Source organism: Gadus chalcogrammus, chromosome 1, assembly GCF_026213295.1.
Source record: "Gadus chalcogrammus isolate NIFS_2021 chromosome 1, NIFS_Gcha_1.0, whole genome shotgun sequence".
NCBI lineage: Eukaryota > Metazoa > Chordata > Actinopteri > Gadiformes > Gadidae > Gadus > Gadus chalcogrammus.
In genome coordinates, this window is record NC_079412.1 from 12,578,152 (window position 1) to 12,598,522 (window position 20,371).

At 41.7% G+C, this 20,371-nt stretch overlaps 2 protein-coding genes across 2 annotated transcripts in view; one reads left to right on the top strand and one right to left on the bottom strand.

Annotated features, from left to right (window-relative positions):
• Window positions 1–7,531: 7,531 nt before the first annotated feature.
• On the bottom strand, window positions 7,532–15,551 carry spata2 (spermatogenesis associated 2). The gene is made up of 3 exons (XM_056590097.1): window positions 15,498–15,551; window positions 13,920–14,731; window positions 7,532–13,357 (listed from the first exon to the last, which is right to left on the bottom strand). The coding sequence occupies exons 2-3, from the start codon at window positions 14,256–14,258 to the stop codon at window positions 12,005–12,007; spliced, it is 1,692 nt and encodes a 563-aa protein (XP_056446072.1). The 5' UTR covers window positions 14,259–14,731; window positions 15,498–15,551; the 3' UTR covers window positions 7,532–12,004.
• Window positions 15,552–16,206: 655 nt separating this feature from the next.
• Window positions 16,207–20,371, top strand: part of rnf114 (ring finger protein 114) — a 4,429-nt gene continuing 264 nt past the window's right edge. The window contains exons 1-6 of the mRNA XM_056590108.1: window positions 16,207–16,413; window positions 16,945–17,095; window positions 17,244–17,350; window positions 17,939–18,053; window positions 18,229–18,336; window positions 18,694–20,371. The exon at window positions 18,694–20,371 is cut by the window's right edge and continues 264 nt beyond it. Of these exons, the coding sequence (XP_056446083.1) occupies window positions 16,277–16,413; window positions 16,945–17,095; window positions 17,244–17,350; window positions 17,939–18,053; window positions 18,229–18,336; window positions 18,694–18,759 (684 nt within the window). The 5' untranslated portion in view covers window positions 16,207–16,276 and the 3' untranslated portion in view covers window positions 18,760–20,371. The remainder of the gene's footprint in view (window positions 16,414–16,944; window positions 17,096–17,243; window positions 17,351–17,938; window positions 18,054–18,228; window positions 18,337–18,693) is intronic.

The window sequence follows — 20,371 nt, forward strand, 5'->3', positions numbered from 1 at the left end:
TGATGTGTCTCATCTAATGAAGACAAGAATGTGCTTGTGTGTTTGTATGTGTGCGTATATGTTTGTTTGTCTGTGTGTGTCTGGCTGTGTGTGTGTGTGTGTGTGTGTGTGTGTGTGTGTGTGTGTGTGTGTGTGTGTGTGTGTGTGTGTGTGTGTGTGTGTGTGTGTGTGTGTGTGTGTGTGTGTGTGTGTGTGTGTCTGTATGTGTGTTTGTGTTTGTAAGTGACGGTGTATGTTTGTTTGTTTGTCTGTGTGTGGGTGTGTACGTGTATGTGTGCGTGTGTGTGTCTGATGATTTGAATGAAGAGAGAAATTGTTTCATAATGTCTAAAGAACGATATTTCTAAAAGTGGATGAATTGACCTAATTAACACAAAGAATGTGTTGCATTTAAATAGTATATAACACACACAGGTATTGCTTATCCTCAACCAAGGTTTATGAATTGTGGGAAAATCCTCCAATTTACCAATGAAAGGGCTGGTTCTCTAAAACAAGCAAGGGAAGAAAATCCCTACCAGTGATGTCCAAACATAAACTTAAAATCAAACTGTTCATCATCAACCATCCATCGATTAAAAAACAGACACAAAATGACAACCAGCGGCTTTGCAACACTACTGCAAAACCAAACAGACTGTAATGTTATGCTATAGGTGGAGGGAACATAGATAACAACTTTTAAAATGTTGGTATAAATTAATATATTTTCAGACCTCTCTTACACTTAAGACCTTTCCTAAATATTTCCCATTAATTTGATAAACTGTGGATCTGGATAATGAAGATTTAATGAAAAGGTTTTAGTGTCATAGTTTTATTTGGGTATTATGTCCATACTGTTTCTATATTTTTTAAATGTTTGAGCAAGCACCGTTTATACCAAGGTTTAATGAACACAAACATGATTAAGATTTCATTCATTACATATGCTTAATTGTATGTACTTTTACTAAAGTTTCTTAATCTAAAGTGATTTGCTGTAAAACTTTAGGGCTCGAAATACACTTATGTCATTTAGATAGCACTATTTATATATATCTAAGCTCTGAATAGTGCTCTTTCTTTCGGCGATATTCAATCATTTTTAATTTTCCCGTCAGGCATAGTATGGAGGGCAGGGAAATTAGAAATGTGCGCAGCCATGCATGTCTTTAAAAGATAAAGAAGAAAAAGAAACATACGCTATCAAAGCACTTGGGTAAGGCTGACTTTTAATCAGAATAAATCCAGTTTTGTTAGGGTTAATCATCACACTATCGCAATTTTTCAACTGATGAATTATTCTGACATGCCAAATAATTTTAAACCAACAATAACAAAACAAATGAGTTTCTTTCATATTTAATGCTGCATGTTAAGTCAGGCCATAAGATTCAGATCAAATGTGATGGAGTTCCAATGTATCCTTTCCTGATTGGCAGCTGTACAACCAACGTCTTCTTCCAACTCAGCCTTGCTGTGAATATACTCGATGTGAAATTAACACCGCAGCATAACACATGTATTGCCTGGCTGCTTCAAATGGGTTACTGCATTAGTTGGAGGTATCTCAGCACAACCCTCAGCGCACAACCACACCCACCCAGACACACAAGCCAATTGAGGACCTTTGGTTGTGAATCCAAGGTCCTCCTTTGGATTGTCAAACCAAGTGACTTAAAGCCCAAATCCGGTGTAAAATGGATCTGAGATATGCTTAATATAATGAGTTGGAATGTTCGTTTGGGAGCAAAAAAGTGTGAATAGACGCATTCCTAAATTGGCTTGTTTTAAGCCGATTCTACCAAAACGCTATAAACTTAAAACGATGGGGGCATTTGTTATGGTAAAAACTAAATCGCTATATTAAACCACTAAAAAGGCAAGAAGTAGCCCGACACTTCTTCTGTAGTAAAATAAGGGTCTTACGGGTCTCTCTCCAGATGGTATTGTGTGCATAAAATGTCATTTTTTTAATAAACAATCTGTACACTTACAAAGTTATCAATGCCTTGTTTTATATGATAAGGCTCTTATTATACTACCAAAGAAGAGTCTGGCTACTTTTAGCCTTTTAAGTGGTTTAAAATAGCGATTTAGTTTTTACCATAACACATGCCCCTATCGTTCCAAGTTTATAGCGTTTGATAGAATCGGCTAAAAACAGCCAACTGAAGAATGCGTCTATATGCGGTTTTTGTGCTCCAAAACTAACGTTCCAACTCGTTATCATACAAAACATATCCCAAATCCATTTTACACCGGATTTGTCCTTTAAAAGAGTTTCCTTTCTAATCCTAGCAGGAGGTGCTCAGTGACCGAGAGGACCTCAAATTACAAATCTCTCTGTCTGTTGGGAAGAGCAAGCTATGGGGACTTCCCGAGGGGGAGGGGGGGATCTCTCTCAGGAGGGGCATCAGAGACCCCTGGGAGGGGACCCAGGATGCATCTGAGGAATGTCCCAGTTGGCCTGGGAACCATAAGGTAGGTTATCAACCCAACCGTTTCATGGTGATGAATGTTTACATTTAGTTATTTTAACGTTCAATATTTTGGTTTTCACTTATTATGATTTTTTGAAGGTACTGTGTGAATAGTGGTTGTTGTTTCGATAATATTCAGGGACGGCTGGTATCAATGGACTAGTGGGGCTAAGCCCTCCCTTTTACAATAAACATGAGAACATTATTAAATTAATGAAAATATTAAAATATAATTGCTAAAACTTAGAATTGGTTGATTTTGGTGCAACGGGAGAAGCAACAGCACCAAATAATCACGAAAACGCAGGAGACACATATAGATATGTTGTGGGCTTAGAAAAGTCAGCCCACACTTCAGCATCAGCATCCAATCGGTGTCTTCCGATCGTGATTGACCGGTGTCATGACATACCCCCTTGATAAAGAGAGTAAAAGAGTTTGCTTGATGCACATGGTTGTTGGTAAAAAGCATGTTTACTTAAAAACAAACAAAACCACAACAGTTGATTCACTTGCACAACTCAAGCCTCCCTCCAGTCTAAAACTCTTGTCCTCTAAAGGAGCACCAGCATCGATGTGGCTCCATTAGCCTATGAGCCACAGCTGCAGACTATTACAGGGCTACCAGCCAGACAGGAACACGTGAATCTTTTAAAACATGTTAAACACAGTGAAGATGCCAATCACATCTTCACACAGACCATTTGGGCTAAATGAATATAGCCCAGCCCCAGACCAACAGTGACAGTGACTCTCACTGGTGACTGTCACCGATGGGGCATCCATTTTTATCTATCTGTCTGAGGCATCCATTTATTTTTTAGAAAAAAAAGAAATAAAGAGACTGAGCGCACATCGGCCAAACGATGTCCAGATTAGACAAAAGGACACGCGACAAAATTGTTCATTTTGCATCTCTGGGTTCGAAAGGAAAGACTGGCTAACGGTGAGCGTAGCGCTCTCCTCTGTTTCCCTTGCGTGCTGCTCGGAGGAGACACAGCTTGGACCCAACAAGGGGTCCAAGCCCCCCCCCCCCCCCCCCACCGCTTGAAGATAGTCTTGCCCGGGGCGTAACTGGACGTAGAACCGCCACTGATGCAGTGCAACACACATTGGAAACTGTGTGAAGCTTTCAATGTCGGGCAAAGAACAACCTAAACTGAAGCTGAAAATTGAAAACCGTGGATGTGGTGGAGGTGCTGACAGAGATTCAGCCTTTGAGTCTCAGTAGGAATTATGCAGCAATATGCACCAATCTGAGGAATGTGATCTTTAATCATAACTACTCGGGTATGACAGCATCCACTGTCCACCCTATCTCAAGTCTACCAAATGTATATGTAGCTTAGTCGTATGCAAAGACAGAAAATGTTATGCTTGCATTCCTCAGGACAGGAAATTACTTGGAGAATATTCAAGTAAAAAAAATAAAGAATGTCATCAATGATCAGTCTCTGTGCGTGAGTGTGTGTTTGTGTGTGTATGTGCGTGCGCCGTGCGTGAAGAGTGTTTGTGTGAGTGTGTGTGTGTATGTGTTCGCGTGTGTGTGTGCATATGTGTCAGTGCACGTGAGTCAGTGTTCATGTGTTATGTGTATTTTTTGTGGAAGAATACAAAAATATTATAAGACAGGGTTAGGTCACCAAATATAAACAAATCACAACGTAAAAAGAGTGACTCATTTTAGATGAGTCATATTTTGCCAGTTATGTTGGAAAACATGTCTAGTAGAGCATGACTAATTATGTAGTAGATAATTAAGTAGCTGATTAAATTACATGCATTCAATTATGGATGTTGTTCAAAGATGAAGGAAGTGATTATAATCTAGAATGTAATTGTGATTGAAATCTTAAAGATTTCCAAGCAATGAGGCATTTACTCAATACATTGATGAAGACATGATTTGTGTGGTAGTGTTTGTGAATGATGCGCCAGCTCAGGCTGCTAAAACTAGCCATCATCCACACACACTCACAGTATGATACCATTCTAATGTTATCATGACCTTTTGCTTTACTCATTCACCTTCATAGCCACAAGTTTATTTTTTATGCATAGCATTTCAGGATAAAAAGGCTCAATATGGGATTTCTATGGTAAGGTTCAAAGTAAAAGCACCACATGTAAAAAGAGGAAACACCTTAGGAATCTGAAATGGACAAAAATTGAGGAAATTTGCTTAACCCAAACTGACTAATACACTCACAAAAACAAACTTCCTTGGCCTGAAGTTCACGCGTTGTTGAAAAGTGGTGTCTATTAAAGGTTGGGCTGTTCCTCTCTTATCCATCTGGAGGCCTTTTTATCAGAATATATGACTTCAGATCGTGGCTATAAATTGTCTGATTTCATTCTTTGAATTAAGGAAGAAGGCGATGAGGAGTATAGAGTGTTAAACCAGTTTGTCTTAGTCCTGACAGCAATTCAACATTCACTCATCGATAGACTTGACCATCTAGTATATATTTACATTTTATAAAAACAAAAGCAAAAAGTAGATCTATGCTCTCCCTTGAAGATGAAAGCCTTCCCCCTGGAGGGCACCGCCTTAGGGGCCAAGCTCAACCCTCCAATTAGCTGCATGGGGCCCATGGCTAACGGATCAACGCCGGAGGACAAGTATATAATGAGGGCAAACGTGTTTATTTAATGTTGTTTTGCCAATTTAAATAAAGCGAACAAACACCCACCTTGTAAAGCCTGGCCGAGTTGTCAACTAGAACAGGACCTCTGAACGGCCGACCCCCTTTTAGTTTTTGATTACTATACAGTCGTATCTTCCTGAAACCAACAAATTATTATTATATTTAATTAACATAAGAAAGGGCTTATTCACCATCACCAAAAGTTCAACAGAAATCAGAAGGAAAGAAAGTGTTTCCTGTAATCAGGAGAGCTGACTCTGCTGAAAAACGTCAAGTTAAAACTCCAGAACTCCTTATTCTCTAATTTCGTTCCCTCCACTCATTACAGCTAGTTACGCCGGATTAGCCTATCCCTGCTGTAGATAGTTACTAGATTAGGGGTCCCCCTATATCCTTGTCCACCCTGCCCCGTGACTATGGATTTCCATTATGGCAGCCACTTGCACTGCGAACCATCAACAAATCTGATTCTGATTCAGAAACCATTACACTTCAAATCCTTCTAGTGGAGGAATCGCTCTCATTATGCTTCCCTTCTCACGGTTTCTTCCAGTTCTTCCCATTTTGTTAAGGGAAGCTGTTCATTGGGTGAGGAGGTGAAATCTAAATTGCTCTGAAAGTGGGCCCTCTGAAGCCCCTTTGAGATGGTAAGGGGTTAAAGGCTTTATAAATAAACATGTAGCTCATGTAGTTTAGAGCTCTGAGGGTAGATATTGCTTCTGGTGGGCCAATAAGGCAAATGGGATTTAATGACCGCCATGGAATGTCCAAGGTCGTCAAAACAGCCTCAATAGGCCGCTGAGAAAGTGTGACCCCTACTCTCAATTTTAGAACTAATATTTTGACTTGGGTAAATGCTTTTCTAACTGCCTGTATAGTATAGCAATATTCATTTGCTTAAATACCAACATGACTTTCGTCTCCTGCCTTTCATTCCTTTAAGGCTGATGCAAAAAAAACAACGATGTCATTGAATGTGAATGAAGGAAGAGAGTACATCAAGCTCATTGCTTAAGTGAACCTATGGTAAGTAAAATAAAAATGTCCGTGCAGACAAAGAGATGCAGGGAAAACATGTCATGGTTGAAAGTCACACAGAAAAGGGGTGGGGGGGATTTGAAGTGGACAAGTAAGAAGAGTAAGGCTGCATTTTCCTTCAAGAATGCAGTTAACTGATGCGCTGCTGAAAGACTGTAATCATCATCTCGTCTCTAACACACACACACACACACACACACACACACACACACACACACACACACACACACACACACACACACACACACACACACACACACACACACACACACACACACACACACACACACACACACACACACACCCTTGTCCTTGGATTTCTGTTCTACAAGTATTCCCTCCCCTTGTGCTTCAGATTTGCACTTCATATTAGATATTCTGAAATACAATATGTCTTTCATGTTAATGTGCATGCTGTCATGCAATGCATGATTGTATCTATTTGTGAGGCAGGTTGCAAATAAAAAAATGTGGTCTGATCAGACAACATTCACTCCACATTCTTCTCTAGTAATCAACCCTGTTGGGAACAATCTAGCACAGACGTACACACAATGTTTATGTGAAGCCGAACCCATTAACCTTGATGCATGGGACTTAAGTTAAGGGAATGGCAATGGCTAGTCCCAGATGCAATACTTATATTTTGTATGTTTTTATAAAAAAAAAAGTGGTCTTGGGATGCTGGGAAGAACTTCTTTCCGGCACCATTCTCAAGATGAGGGAATTAACCGGGGTTGCGTGCGACTTCACAGAGTTCTTCTTGTTGATGATATTCTAAGTGGGGCGCATCTCTGAGCCTATTTCCTGTAGCGTTAATTAGTGCAGTGTAGTGACACTGACAAAAACCCGGCGCTGCAGTCAAAATGGGAGAAGGGCTGGGACATGTGTCAAAATACTGCCCGAGGTAATGGAATAAGTAGTCGTGTGTGGTCTGTTGTGATGTACTATTAAAGAAAGGCCATGCGCTGAAAAGACACAAGATAGGCCTACACACAAAAAATAATGACATTATTTTTATGCATTGTAGGTGACCTCAGGGTTCTTTGATTGAAACAGATCAGTTCTCTTGCAAGCTAGCTTTTATTTGGCTGCTATTTGGTGGTGCGATCATTCTGAAACGAATTGCAATAATAATAAAGGCAACATAGTTGAAACCTACGGAATGTGGAGGAGGGGATGTACATAATACCTCCATCTGCTATTCACCTTCTCGGATGAGCCCCCCTTTTCTTCCTTGGATTAACGTTCCTTAGGCCCACCAGGCATCCATCGTAGCCTACAGTAACACTGGATAACTAACTCTGGTATTCTGCCTGTTCATCCGTGTTAGAAAAATACATTTCTTTCGCACTGCAAATGTGCACGTTACCAAAATAGTCTATCATTTGTAGATCTGTTGCGGTCCATAACTCCCGGCACTCAAGAGGATTATGTTAATATACTGGCAATAGGACACTATTGAAACAGATTACCGCTAGACCCTGTTAAAAAACTATTTGGTCTGGGAATCATCTTTTTGACTTCATTGAGTGGAGAAATATCTCATCATCCCAAATTGGACACACAGCATGTTACCTGATCCAATATGTTAACATTAAAGGACCATTTATTTGTAAGAGATCAATATCCAGCAGATAAGGCTTACATCCTGATCATTCGTCAGATGTGGATGGGTGCTATACTGACTAAATAATCAAAGGACAAATCTGTGGTCTAATGTTAGCAAATGATAACTTACTGATAGGCCAAATGGTAATAAAGTAGTAGGCCTATATCGGAGTAGGGCTGTGTAATTATCAATGAATGGATGTAATCTTTCTCCAGTTAATGGGTTTCACATGAGTCAGCAGATAATGGATTTTATCCAATCCATTGACATACTTATACACAAATACATGTACCCATGCATTTATATTAATGGTTTTCACTCTATATGCATTAATTGAGTCTGATAGTGAATATGGATTTTGACTGATTTAACTTGAAATTTTAGTCATGTTCATTGAGCCAGTGATGTTCAATGCTCTGAGTTGAATGGGCAATCTCTCTTCTCTTGGTGCTGTCCTTCACTGCCACCTACTGGAATTATGAAGAAAGAACAGTTGATTTTCAAACACTACACTTGTTGCATGCATTTGTTAGAAAAAAAACATTTCTTACAGGGAAAAGCTGTAATTTAAGACATTTAAGTAAGTGTTGCACTGTATATACCTCTACGGACAGTAAACAACATTTAAACACAAGTTTTCAACTTTCTGCAGAGCTCGAAAAAATAATGAGTGCTTTCTAAAATCACGGTTGAAGAGCACACACAGGCAATTTTCTTTCTCCAGAATTTTATTCTTGAAATTATTTAATAAAAACTCAATACATTTCAATATATATATTCATATATTTTTATATTCATATTTTTTTCTTCACCGATTAACAATGTTGGCTATTTTCCCTTTACTCCCCTTGTATGCCCTCGTAATCCTAACAGGGCTGGAGATCCCTACACACAAACATTGTGCGGCGGCCCTCAGCAAATACGCAGAGGGGTGGGGGAGAGAGCGGAGAAAGGGCTTCCTGGGGAGTGAGGTACGGGTTCAGGCCGTTAGTACAGAGCATGCCAGAAACTGTTGGGGTATCCTGAACCCAGGTCAGCGGGAGGGGGGGGGGGACTTTTGTACACACTACACCACTGTTAATACCGGTAAGATAACCACACAAAGAGATAAAGACCTTTCAGAATGCCTTGTTCAGCATGTTTGGTGGGATTAAAAACAGATCATGTTCAATGTCTCCTTGTTCGAGATGCAAAACGCGTTTTTGTTCTGTTGTCATCGGTAACCAATGACGGGAATGACAGATGCAAACGAAGTTCCGGATACGTAAACCCCCAATGCCTAGTAGCAGCCCTATAAGCTGGTTTAGCCCTTTGTGAAGCTTAAAAAAAAGAAGAGATTTGTCCAAGAAATAATAAGTAGAAAAGGCAATTTACAAAAACTAAATTTCTGGCATGTGTGGGTCGATTGTGGGTAAATTTTCTTTCCCCCCCCCAACATTCATCTAGTGTTCTTAAGAGGACAACACCTATGGACAATATGGTGGCCTTAATAATTGATCATAATATAATGTTTGATTATATATCCCGGATTGTTAAACCAATCAGATGACACCATTTTAGGTGTTCAAAACTAACATTTGTTCTTCATTTGGCAATATCATTTAAAATTGAAACTTGGCTCAATGATACCTCTTAAAGTCTCCTTCTTTGCTGGTATGAATTGCTATGAAAATAAATGAGGCAATAAAATAGATCTTGATAAATATTCACACAAGCCATTTTAGAAAGGCTTCATTGGATTTAAACAAAAAATTATAATTGCACATCTCCCCAAGGTCATTCAAGACATCTGAATTTGTCCTTTCAAACGCCATCTCGCACAGCCACATACCCACGTATAGCTATCTGTCCAAAGTGGCCAAGCAGTGCCTACCCTGCGAAACCCATTAAGAATGTGACCTCCACAAACCCAATGAACACATCGAGCAGCTACTCCAACTGAGGCATATATTTGTCATGCGATAATGACAAAAACAACGAAAATGTTATGGCAAAATTAGTTCAATAAAGTGTAGGTAGCAACCGAACAACAGTTTAAGGAAAATAACGTCTGGTGTGAGTGTCGTTTCAAACAATTAATAAAAGCAAGTGTGGTTAAGAATCAGTGTGGATGAGCCCAAAATAAATCCATTAAATTGTGGAATCAATGCAGAGCCATAACGCACAAAAGGGTACCCACCCTGGCAATAACACAGATCGATAGCCCTCAGTAAACGCAACATGCTAGTGTTTGACCTATGTTTTACTAAAACACGAAATCAATCGAGTGTCTGACTGTGATCGTCTTCTGTCAAAAGGACGCATCAGAACAAGATTAAGGCATTTGGAAATGATACCTTTCCTAGAACAAGCTCACTGCAATTTGTGATCAGTCAACATAACCAATTGTCAATACCATCCTTTTATGATGAAAAGGGAGCCCTTCAGGACTATGTGATGCAATGCATATTACTCTTTGGTGATGGCAGCCTTGAGTCCCTTCAGGAAAAGTGCGCTCTCTTGATGAAAAGCATTTGTTTAAATACAGAGCCTTAGTTTGATATAGGCAGGCTGTTTGGAGTAATAGTGTGATAATGAGATGGCCGTAAACACTACTCATTTTCCAACTGGATGAGTTTCCTAAATGAAGCAGGCAGGCCTTCTAAAATACTCAAAAATTGAGATAAAGTTAATTTTTGTACAGCAAAAACTTTAATGCTAACACTACAAGGATCACTGCTAGATATTGTCTCGAAAGCACATTACATAGAACCCCAAATTGTCTAACTATACTGATGTCTTAGCCTTAGCCTATACTGAGGAAACTTTAGTGCATTTTATATTTTACAAAGTTTTCAGATGAGAAAGCCCCTGAGGATTAAATGTGAATGAGGAAGTCCACTTTGACAATCAGAAGATGGTTAAATTGACTGCTCAGAACATTACAGGCAACATGTCTGTTTCCTTAGGCAACACATGAAAGAAAATAACACCCGCAAAATGCCACAAAATGAAAAACGATAATAACTTCGGTTTTCAGGGCTCGTTCATAACCTGAACGTCGTCAACAACAGGTAATTAGGCTGAAGTGATTTGAGGTAGACAGACATACTGTTTTCAAAGTACAGATCTTTAAGCTGTCCGTAATCAATTCAAACAAAGGACACCGTTCACCTAGACGACCACGGCTCAGGATGATTTGTTTTGGCCAGCTTGAGCAGACTACCTGTGACCTGAGACACTGGGACATTGACGGAATAAATCATTACAGTAAGGTCAAGGTCAGTATGTCATGGGGGAGGGGGGCTTAAAGTGGAGTGCAATGAAAGAAGTGGGCTTGATACAACGCAACAGGTTATTTACCAGTAAAACATTTCACATACTTCACAGATCTCCGATGACCACGATTCAACAGCAGCTTCTCAAAACTCCTGCTATGTCACTCACAATTCTGGGTTCATTTTACATGGGATCTTCTTGTACTAGGCCATTACTTTTGGCATAGTATAAGAAATACATGGTCTCACACTGGGCCCTTCCAAGTGTATCAACGCCAGTCTCAAAGACACAAAAGCTTAAAGCCAGTTCTCATGCCCATGTAACAGTCACACATTGTTCTAGAGAATAAAAAATATATACCATTGACTTCCAGTGTACTCCTGTTTTGTTTCAATTTTTCTTTTCAAGTTAAAAAAGGTTCTTCTCTATGCACGCAACCTCACTCACACAAAGATTCACACTCTCTCACACACACACACACAAACGTATATATATTTATATATAGAGAGTGATATTATACCTTTACGGAATTCTTATCTGAGAAGTTAGGCAAAGTAATTTTTTTCAGGTTCATTTGGATAGACTTTACTTTAAACAAGAATAAATCAAGCTCTCTTTTGTTCCACCTTCCCTTTGTGAAGGACATACATTTCTCCAGAGTGGGAAGCGCTACAACAACACATGACTACTGAAGAGCAGGCAGCAGGGTTTAAAAAGGAGAGGGGGGGGGGGGGGGGGTAGAAATGGTCAAAAGGCCTGACCTCGAACAAGGCAGAGAGATGAGCCGAAGATATGGAGCTCCGCGGCCTAAACACACTAGTTCAAGGTGGAGAGAGGCGGTGAAAGGTAGTGGAGGTACAGGGAGAGAAACCGGAGGAGTGTAGGCTGCTAAAGCGCTCACACTGGACTATACATTTGAGGTCAGGGGGAGGGAGTAGAGGGCGGCGGGAGGAGAGAGGAGTGTTGCATACAGAGTCCCCGGCTCATCGGTAAACCAGATGGGATATAGTGCCAGTTTTGAAGTTGAGCTGATGGTTGGGCACAAAGTTGTGCTGGGGATTTTTCCGCGTACATACATCCTTTGCATACAGGCCCATACACGAGTCACACGAAACCTTGGAGCAGTTCACGCAGGTGTGTGAGGCGCCGGGCTTATTACAGAACCCACACCGGGACCCCCCTAGGCTCGCACGATCGCCGTTGCCGCCGACCACCGCTGCCATGGCAACAGACTTGCTTGGAAACAGCTTGGTGGACATGAGCGGCTTCTCCAGCATCTGGGGGTGAGGGTGCGTGTGCGAGTGGGTCAACGTGAGGGGGTGTGGGTGGAGGTGGGAGTGGGAGTGGGTGTTGGAGTAGACGGACAGCTTCTCCTTCACAGGGATGTATCCGTCGAGGGGCCGCGGGGATTTGGGGTGGTAGTCCTGCAGGCCGCAGCAAGGGGCGGGGTCCACGTCGTGGCAGGCGGAGCACAGGATCACGTCGCACCTCTGGCAGGAGGCCACGCTGGAGCAGGCCACGCCGCAGCCCTGACACTTGACACTGCCGTGGGACTTGAGCATCCACCCGTCCCTGGCCTCCCGGGGCTCTCGAGACGGAGGTCGAGAGGGGGTCTGCCGGCCCCCGATCCCGGCCATGCCCCGCTCCGTGTACAGGTCTATCTCATCCAGGGAGGACAGGTGGTAGGAGGTGTACGAATCGGGAGGCGGCGGCGATTGAACGGGAAAGAAATCGGTGACAGGGCTGTAGGAGGGCAGAGCCGCCACAGAGAAGAGGGACGCCGAGACGCAGGGTCTCAGGATCTCGTCCTTGGCGTCCTCCTCCGTGTCCACGAAAAGAGGCTCCTTCCTAAGACTCAGGGAGGCCTTGAGGATGGGCTTGTTGGCCGCCGCCGCGTGCCAGTGGCCGGCCCCGTCGGTGACGTCCACCGACTTGGAGGGACGGCTGCCTCTCCTCAGGTGGTGGGGGTGGCCCCTCTCTATGTCCATGGGCCGCACCGACAGCCGAGCCATGTCCGACCCCAGGCTGTCCCGCCTGCGCAACGCCTCGGCGCAGCCCGCAGCGTCGTCATGGCACCCCATGCGGAGCTCCAGGGCCTCCAGCTCCGAGGCCGAGCCCCGGGCCAGGGCTACTACCTCGGCCAGCAGACGGCACTCCCCCTGGGCCAGGAAGAGCTCGAAGGCCAGCTGCCGGAGGTGGGTCGCACCGCCCGGGTTCTCCCGCAGATGGAACTGAGACTCATGGTCACGGGAGTAGCCAATGGTACGCATGATGGACCGGAGCTCGGTGTCGGAGATGGCGGACTGCAGCTGGTACACGTAGGGGCCGGTGAAGGTCTGAAATGAAATTGCCGAGAAACAATTAGACGCATGCAGTCATTAACTGCTTTTGTTTTGACTTGGCTACGGTAATATATTTGTTTTGACTCTGGGGCTACTATGGACCTGAAATAAACATGCATTTAAAAGGATAAGTGTGGGAGCCATGAATCATCGTAATGATTGTGAGGTAACTACAGTGAATCATGCTTTGCTCCTCTGCAATTTTTCCAGTAATAGTGAATGTACGGCCCTTTCTTTTCCCATCAGAAAACAAGCCTGTCGTTGTAGATACATTATCTAACGTCTACAGCATGCAGGTGCTATCAGTTCTACCCAATTGAAAAGGCAATTGTTTGGGACTTAATCTTCTAAGCCCATTCTTTGAAGAGCCCAATGAACAAATCATGCCCTTCCCCTAAATACTTTGCTATAATAACCTACGTGCTTCATTCTACTCCCCCAACATGATGTAACGAACATCTCACACACTGAAACTGGAAGCAGAAGAATTGTTGGAAAAAAAACAACTGGACAATTTCCAAAACATGAACAACCCGAAACGTATTACAATGCCCACCTTTATAGACCTGAACTCCTTTTTCCAGGGGAAGAGCAGAAGGTTTGTGCAGATGGTTTCCAGGGTGTGAAAGGCCCTCTCAAGGCCCTTGATGCCCCCTCTTTGGCAGCGGAGAGAGTTCTCCACCACCTCATAGAAGCGCACCATTCTGAAGCGCTGTCCAGGGTCGGGCTGGTAGGCCCCGAGCAGCGCTGTGGCGGTGGAGAGCAGGGCCTCGCTGTCCTTGTGTCTGCCTTTCCCGCCCTCTGGTGGGGGCCCGCCACCGGCCCCCTCCTCCAGGCGCCTCTCCAACGCCGCCACATACCTCCGAAACAGGTCTTCTTTTAACTTGGCATCCATTCTCAGCAGCAGACCGTTAGTCGGCTGTGGCACCTTTGTTCAGAAAGCTCTTTTAGCATTCCCTTACCCAGGTACCACGCCCAGGCTTAAGAACCATCATAAACCACATATTGCCACACAATCTCAAGTTTATGTCTTCTGGGAGGGGAAGGTGGAGCTCTATCTTAATCAGTAGCATATCATCTTCTTTTGAACCGTTCAATGGTGGTAACTAGGCTGCTGCCTGAAGGGACACCTTCTTAAGGGCATCTCTGGGTTGTTTTCTTGGCTTGCACTTATCCCTCAGCCTGCCAGGCCAACGTCATGCACAATGAAGCCAAACAGAGGAGAAGTCTTGCACTGTTAGTCCAAAGCTGAAGACACACATTGACTGTCGATTTGACCAGTTTCTTCAAACGTAGTTCATCCAAGGTTACTCAGCACACAGGGGAAGGTAAAATGCGATGCGTTTTTTAAGCCATGTTGACTCCAAGCTGTAATTTAAGAACAAAATCATCATCATCTTCTTCTTAATGATGTTGTTAACACCTCTCCTACACATTTACACACATTTAATGTATGGCTGTTCATCACTGGTCATTCCTATCGTTATACATTCAAAGCAATACAGCCTACTATGCTACACACCCACATAGAGAGACGCTGAGCAAAGCGGTCTGCACATATAGGAGAGACAAGCATTCTCACCAATGCCAAGCAAATTACTACACTGCGTGAATTCCTGACAATGCGCAGTTTAGGAAAATGTCAACGTTTACCTATGAATTGAAATGTTCCTGCTCGCGCTAATGGGCAGAGATATAGATCAGTAGATCATGCTCTACTGGTGGGCTGGTTTAATGGTTAACGTTAGACTGATTGGACTCCGTGCTAGCTCATATACCTGCACCATGTACATGATCTACCGCTGGCCATTTTCCTGCGCCAGCACCAGCGTTGGATTCAAACCACCAGATGTTACGAAGGATAATGTCGTTTAACTCCAGGGCTACAATCAACAAACGTACAGTACGACACTTGCCGTGCCCCCCGAATACTGCTTAGACCGTAAACGCCCATTTCTGTGCTGCTAGTTAGCAATCGTTTGGGCTAGCAACCGACTTGATCTACACGTAAACGTGTACCGCATTCAGCCTTTATGGGCTCACAGTACACCAGACCCGTTGCCCTGTCCCCGGTCCCTGGTGTGCAGTTTGGTGTAATAATCACAAAAACGCAATTAGAACTAGACAGCCTTACCTTTAGGTAATGCTAGCTATGAGCTAGATACTCCTTCGCTAAAGGAAATTCCCATCGTTGCATCGCGCATGTGCACGAGTCTGACAGCTCTTCAGCGTCAAATGGTCCACGTGCACAGTACGGCTCCAGAATAATATAATACAATATAAAATAATGTAAAATAATATAATATCATGCATTAACATGATATAATATAACAATACTATACAATCTATTAATTGTGTATAATAATATATCAAATAATATAATAATATATTTTAATATAATAATATAATGTCATACAATAATATAATAAATAATATAACAATATATTGATATAATATATTATTATATAATACCATAGTACAATCGCTAAAATAGAATAATAGAATCGATTATAATAATTACATATATTAGAATAATAGTTAGACTAGAATAATAGAATAATTTATTTGGGATCTTGGATATTTTTATATAGATTTTTTATGCGCAAATAGCAGAAACATATTGATCACACAATTCTGACAAACCATTGCTTACTAATATAATAACGTATAAACTACGCTGGATTTTAATTAATTTCATCTCATATAAATCTACATTTTTAAAAAACGAACGCAGATGTCTGTTAAAAGAAACATAAGTCATTTCTAAAACGCTACATCATTGTTGAAATATGGGAAAGTTTGTAAACGTATTTCCTGAGGCCAACTCCACCCTCATGCATCCCACGACACTTTCAGATAAACAGTGACGTCAGAGTGGACCGGTCGGGGGGGATTTCACAGCGAAGAAAAGAAATGGCGATGCTTGGGAGCTTTAGCTCTGCACATCAAAAGAAAAATATATCCGATGGCAGCAGGGACGTGACAGAATTTCTTTGTCCAGTTTGTCTCGAGATTTTCGACAACCCTGTAAGAACACAATGCGGGCATACGTAAGTATCTGCGCGTTTCGTTTATCTTTCAATCTTTACCTCTATCTAACATCAACGACGCATCGTTGTACGGAAACTATACAAATGCTTGTTAGTAATATAGATGTCATAGCCCACCAGCATGCGATATCAGTATCTACTTTTACTAAATGAAAGTATGAACTGAAACATTGTTGGTATTGTTGTTAATTTGCTTTACAGATCATGTAGCCAAAAAGAAAGTAAGCTTGCTAAATCACTATCAGTTTTGTTTACATCAAAGAAGGGGCCTTGCTTGGGAGATGTAGTTCGACACGTTTACGATTTCACCTTTGTGTCAATTCAAATGACTACAAATCCCAGCACTCTTTCGGGGTGGCATGTTTCCATACGAGTTACAGGAAATGGGTTCGATTATGATACCTAAGCTCTCTGGCTTTTTAACAAAATGAAAGATGAATATTCTTTGGTAATGAAACGAAGTGGAACGTATCCAATGTCGCATGAAGGCGTAACCCGTTAAACAACTTCTCCTTACCGTTCTTAAATTAGGTTTTGCCAGAGTTGTCTGCAGGAGTGTCTACGTCCCCAGAAGCCTGTGTGTGCGGTGTGCAGGGCATCTCTTGGCAACTGGACCAAAGCAACTGAGCTAGAGGCCCTTATCCACTCCTCTGTGGCTGCTTGTAAGGGCTGTGGCGTCCAGGTATTGTAGGCAGCATTGATCATATGGAAGAACATTCAATAGGCAATGCAACATTTACTACTATAGGGCTTGTACAAAAGAATGCATCATGGGATTTGTATTTTAGTGGGAGATCACTTGGATGTACATTTAATCATTGTCTTTACAGGTTGGTATGTCTCAGATGAGGAGCCACACAGCTGCCTGTTCAAAATATCAGGAGTACATTGAGGAGGGAGTGCGAACCTCTGCCCAGACCCAACCACCCATTGTCAGGTGACCAAAGTACAATAAAAAAAAACATGGTTACATGTATGGTAGGCAATTTGCAGTAGCCAGCCAGGGTAAGGTAGAGTGAAAGTATCCATCCAAACACATTCTAACCCTCCTTTCAGTCCTCCAAAAGAAACCAGTCCCCAGACACGCATGTCTAGCTCACTAGCTTAGCAGTGGGTATGCCCAGCCTTGGGAAAGGTGCCAGTCATGCGCAATGAGTGCATGGGCAGAGTGTGTGGGGATGGCCAAGTCGTTTGGTAGACAGACAGGTATGCAATCCAACCTGTTCATGTGGGCAGAATGAAATTATTAGACAGGCTTATTACAGGCCTGCCACAGCCACTGGATTTAAAAAAAAAATTGTCACACCATTTGATTTATTGATTGCTGTCGGGATGTAAAGAGAAATTGCTTCTTTGATAAACGTCCTACCCTTGCTTTAACACATTTCCCTGAAAAAGTTCCACACACTCCCTAATGTAAGGCCACATATTGGAATCCAAATCTGTCTTGAAGGAACTAATATCAAAAACGAAATGTTGACATCTATCTAACAAGATGATTGTGTTGTTGCCTTTACCCACCCAGTCCTGTACCAAACCGCTATACCTTCACCTGCCCGTACTGTACCTGTCAGAACCTGGATCAGGATGGCCTGGTTGAACACTGTACCTCACAGCATAACAGAGACACTCGCCTAGTGGTAGGTAGCCCACCCTCCCTGATATGTAGAACTCATTGTCTTAAAAGTTTATTACGTTGATTACGAACAATTGCATTATTGTATGTTATAATTCCTGAGAAAACGTTATATATCAATATAAACATTGACATGATGACATTATTTTACCATGGCATTCATTGCTTTTCTTGTATAGGTTTGCCCTATCTGTGCCTCGATGCCCTGGGGAGACCCTAACTACAGGAGTGCTGACTTCTTCCAGCACCTCAAGATTAGACACACCTTTTCCTATGATACCTTTGTGGTAAGTAACGCCTCAAGTAGGTTCTTGATGTGGTGTTACGTAAAAATATTATCATGCTTTGTATCATGGTAATGGTGTATGAAAACGTCCATAGTGATGATGTTTTGAGAATGTAATGTTTTTATGAAGTTTATATAAATGTTTTATTTGGTTAAACATTGGCGTTTTATCAGAGTGAGAATGCTCCATACATTTTGTCACTAGTGTTGTATGCTAGCATTGTATGTATACAGCCTATGTGGTATATGTTTGTGATGTATGTAAGCATGCATAAATACATACACCACATACATAGTTGTGTATGCATGTTTTTTCAGTATACTCACTTCAAACCTTGCCCTTGGTGTCTCCTTTCAGGATTATTCAACAGACGAGCACACAATGATTCAGGAGGCTCTACAGCGTTCCTTAATGGAGAACTGAAGTAAAGAACAGTTCCTTTCGAAGGGGTAGGGGGCAGGGTAAACTGCAGACGGTGGTGTGATGTTTTTTGAAGACAGTGCGTGGTACTTCATTGTCTTCAATTTCATTAATTGACCGGTGGGTAAAACTAAATGGGCGATTGGCTTTGCGAGGAATGTACATCCTTACAGTGACTAGAGATTTATTGTTGATCTAAAATTAAATGGGGCAAAATAAAAATGAGAGGAAGCACAATGTGCTTTCTAATTTAGGAGCCATGTCTGTCACACGTGTCAACATCCTGTGTCTCCCCTAATACAGCCTAAACTCTTGATAGATTGTGGATTATATCAGTCATATTTAAATTGTTTTTGTTGTTTGCACTGTGTCAAATAATCACAAAAAAATGCCTCAAAGTCCTACCGTAGTCATGACTTGAAGTGTATTAGATGGTTCTACCACTAGGTGGCTAGTAGTTTGCAAGCAGAATACCAACCTCACCCAGTAGAGTGTTTACTGATGGGGAAAACGCTATTTAAGAGCATGTTTAACTCTTCAAAGTGTGAGTTGCTGCAGTTGGAATTTGTCAAATCAAATGGACACCACCTGTATTTTATGTTCATGTTTGTATGTTCATACTGAATGGGATATTTCTTGTTTTTTCATGCATCCCTTGGTCTCCTAGAAAGTATAGATAATATCTCAAAGCCTCAATATGGCTGTTTGTTTTCTTTTTTAACTGTTCTTCCTTTTTCCTCTATGTTCTGTGCTTGTTAACGATCTCATACCCATCTCAAAATTGCCATTTTTGGTTGCTATCTTAGCTAATCAAATTATTCACATTTGTGCATACTTGTTATTAAGGCCAGTGATTTACTTTCATGTCGTTCTGGCCACTAAAATACATCTTAGCGGCCATAAGGGGGCAGTAGAGTTCCATCATTTGCTCGTCATCTGTGAAAGCCACTGGTCAACACCAGGCTCTCACCCAGCGCATAATAACGCTTCATTCTCTAAATGTGCTTCCTTTAATAGTCCGTTCATAGTTATCATCTTGGCTAAATATGTTTGCTTTGCAATGTATCCTTTGCATTCAAGAAATTATCCTGGAATTTGACAGTTGTCATAGCCTTTTAATAAAACTGCAAACATGTTAGGCAGTTTGTAACATCTATATTGTATATTTCTTTATTGTAATTAAAAGCATTTTGTTGACCATTTCTGATGCACCTTTTACATCAACTGTCCTTTATCTGTGATATTATCTTCATTTTTTGATATTGCTGCCTCAAAAAGTAAATGTAAAATATGTATTGGTTGTAATTGTTTCTAACTAGCAGCATTTTAATCTGTATCTGAGCACATGGCAATCCATATTTTTAGTTTTAACAATAGCAGCCCAAAAAGCAACGGCCAATGGCCTCAATGTAAAGATTTATAATTTCAACCCATTTTTCTTTCTCAAATTTAAAAGGGATTTCTTTTGTTATTTGTGCAATTTCTGCTCTGTGTGAATTCACACTTGGCCACAAGGTTGTCCTTTCGTATGTATTGATGACTATGTTCATGTCCAAAATCCTATTTCATCTTGTCCACTGTTCATGACTGCAGTTGTGTCTCATAAAGATTAATA

What these genes read in the sequence shown, in the direction of transcription:
- spata2 (XM_056590097.1), bottom strand. Translation starts at nt 14,258, where the DNA reads ATGGATGCCAAGTTAAAAGAAGACCTGTTTCGGAGGTATGTGGCGGCG. An exon ending in AGGAGTTCAGGTCTATAAAG is followed by an intron (nt 13,358 to 13,919) that starts GTGGGCATTGTA and finishes ATTTCATTTCAG; the next exon opens with ACCTTCACCGGCCCCTACGT.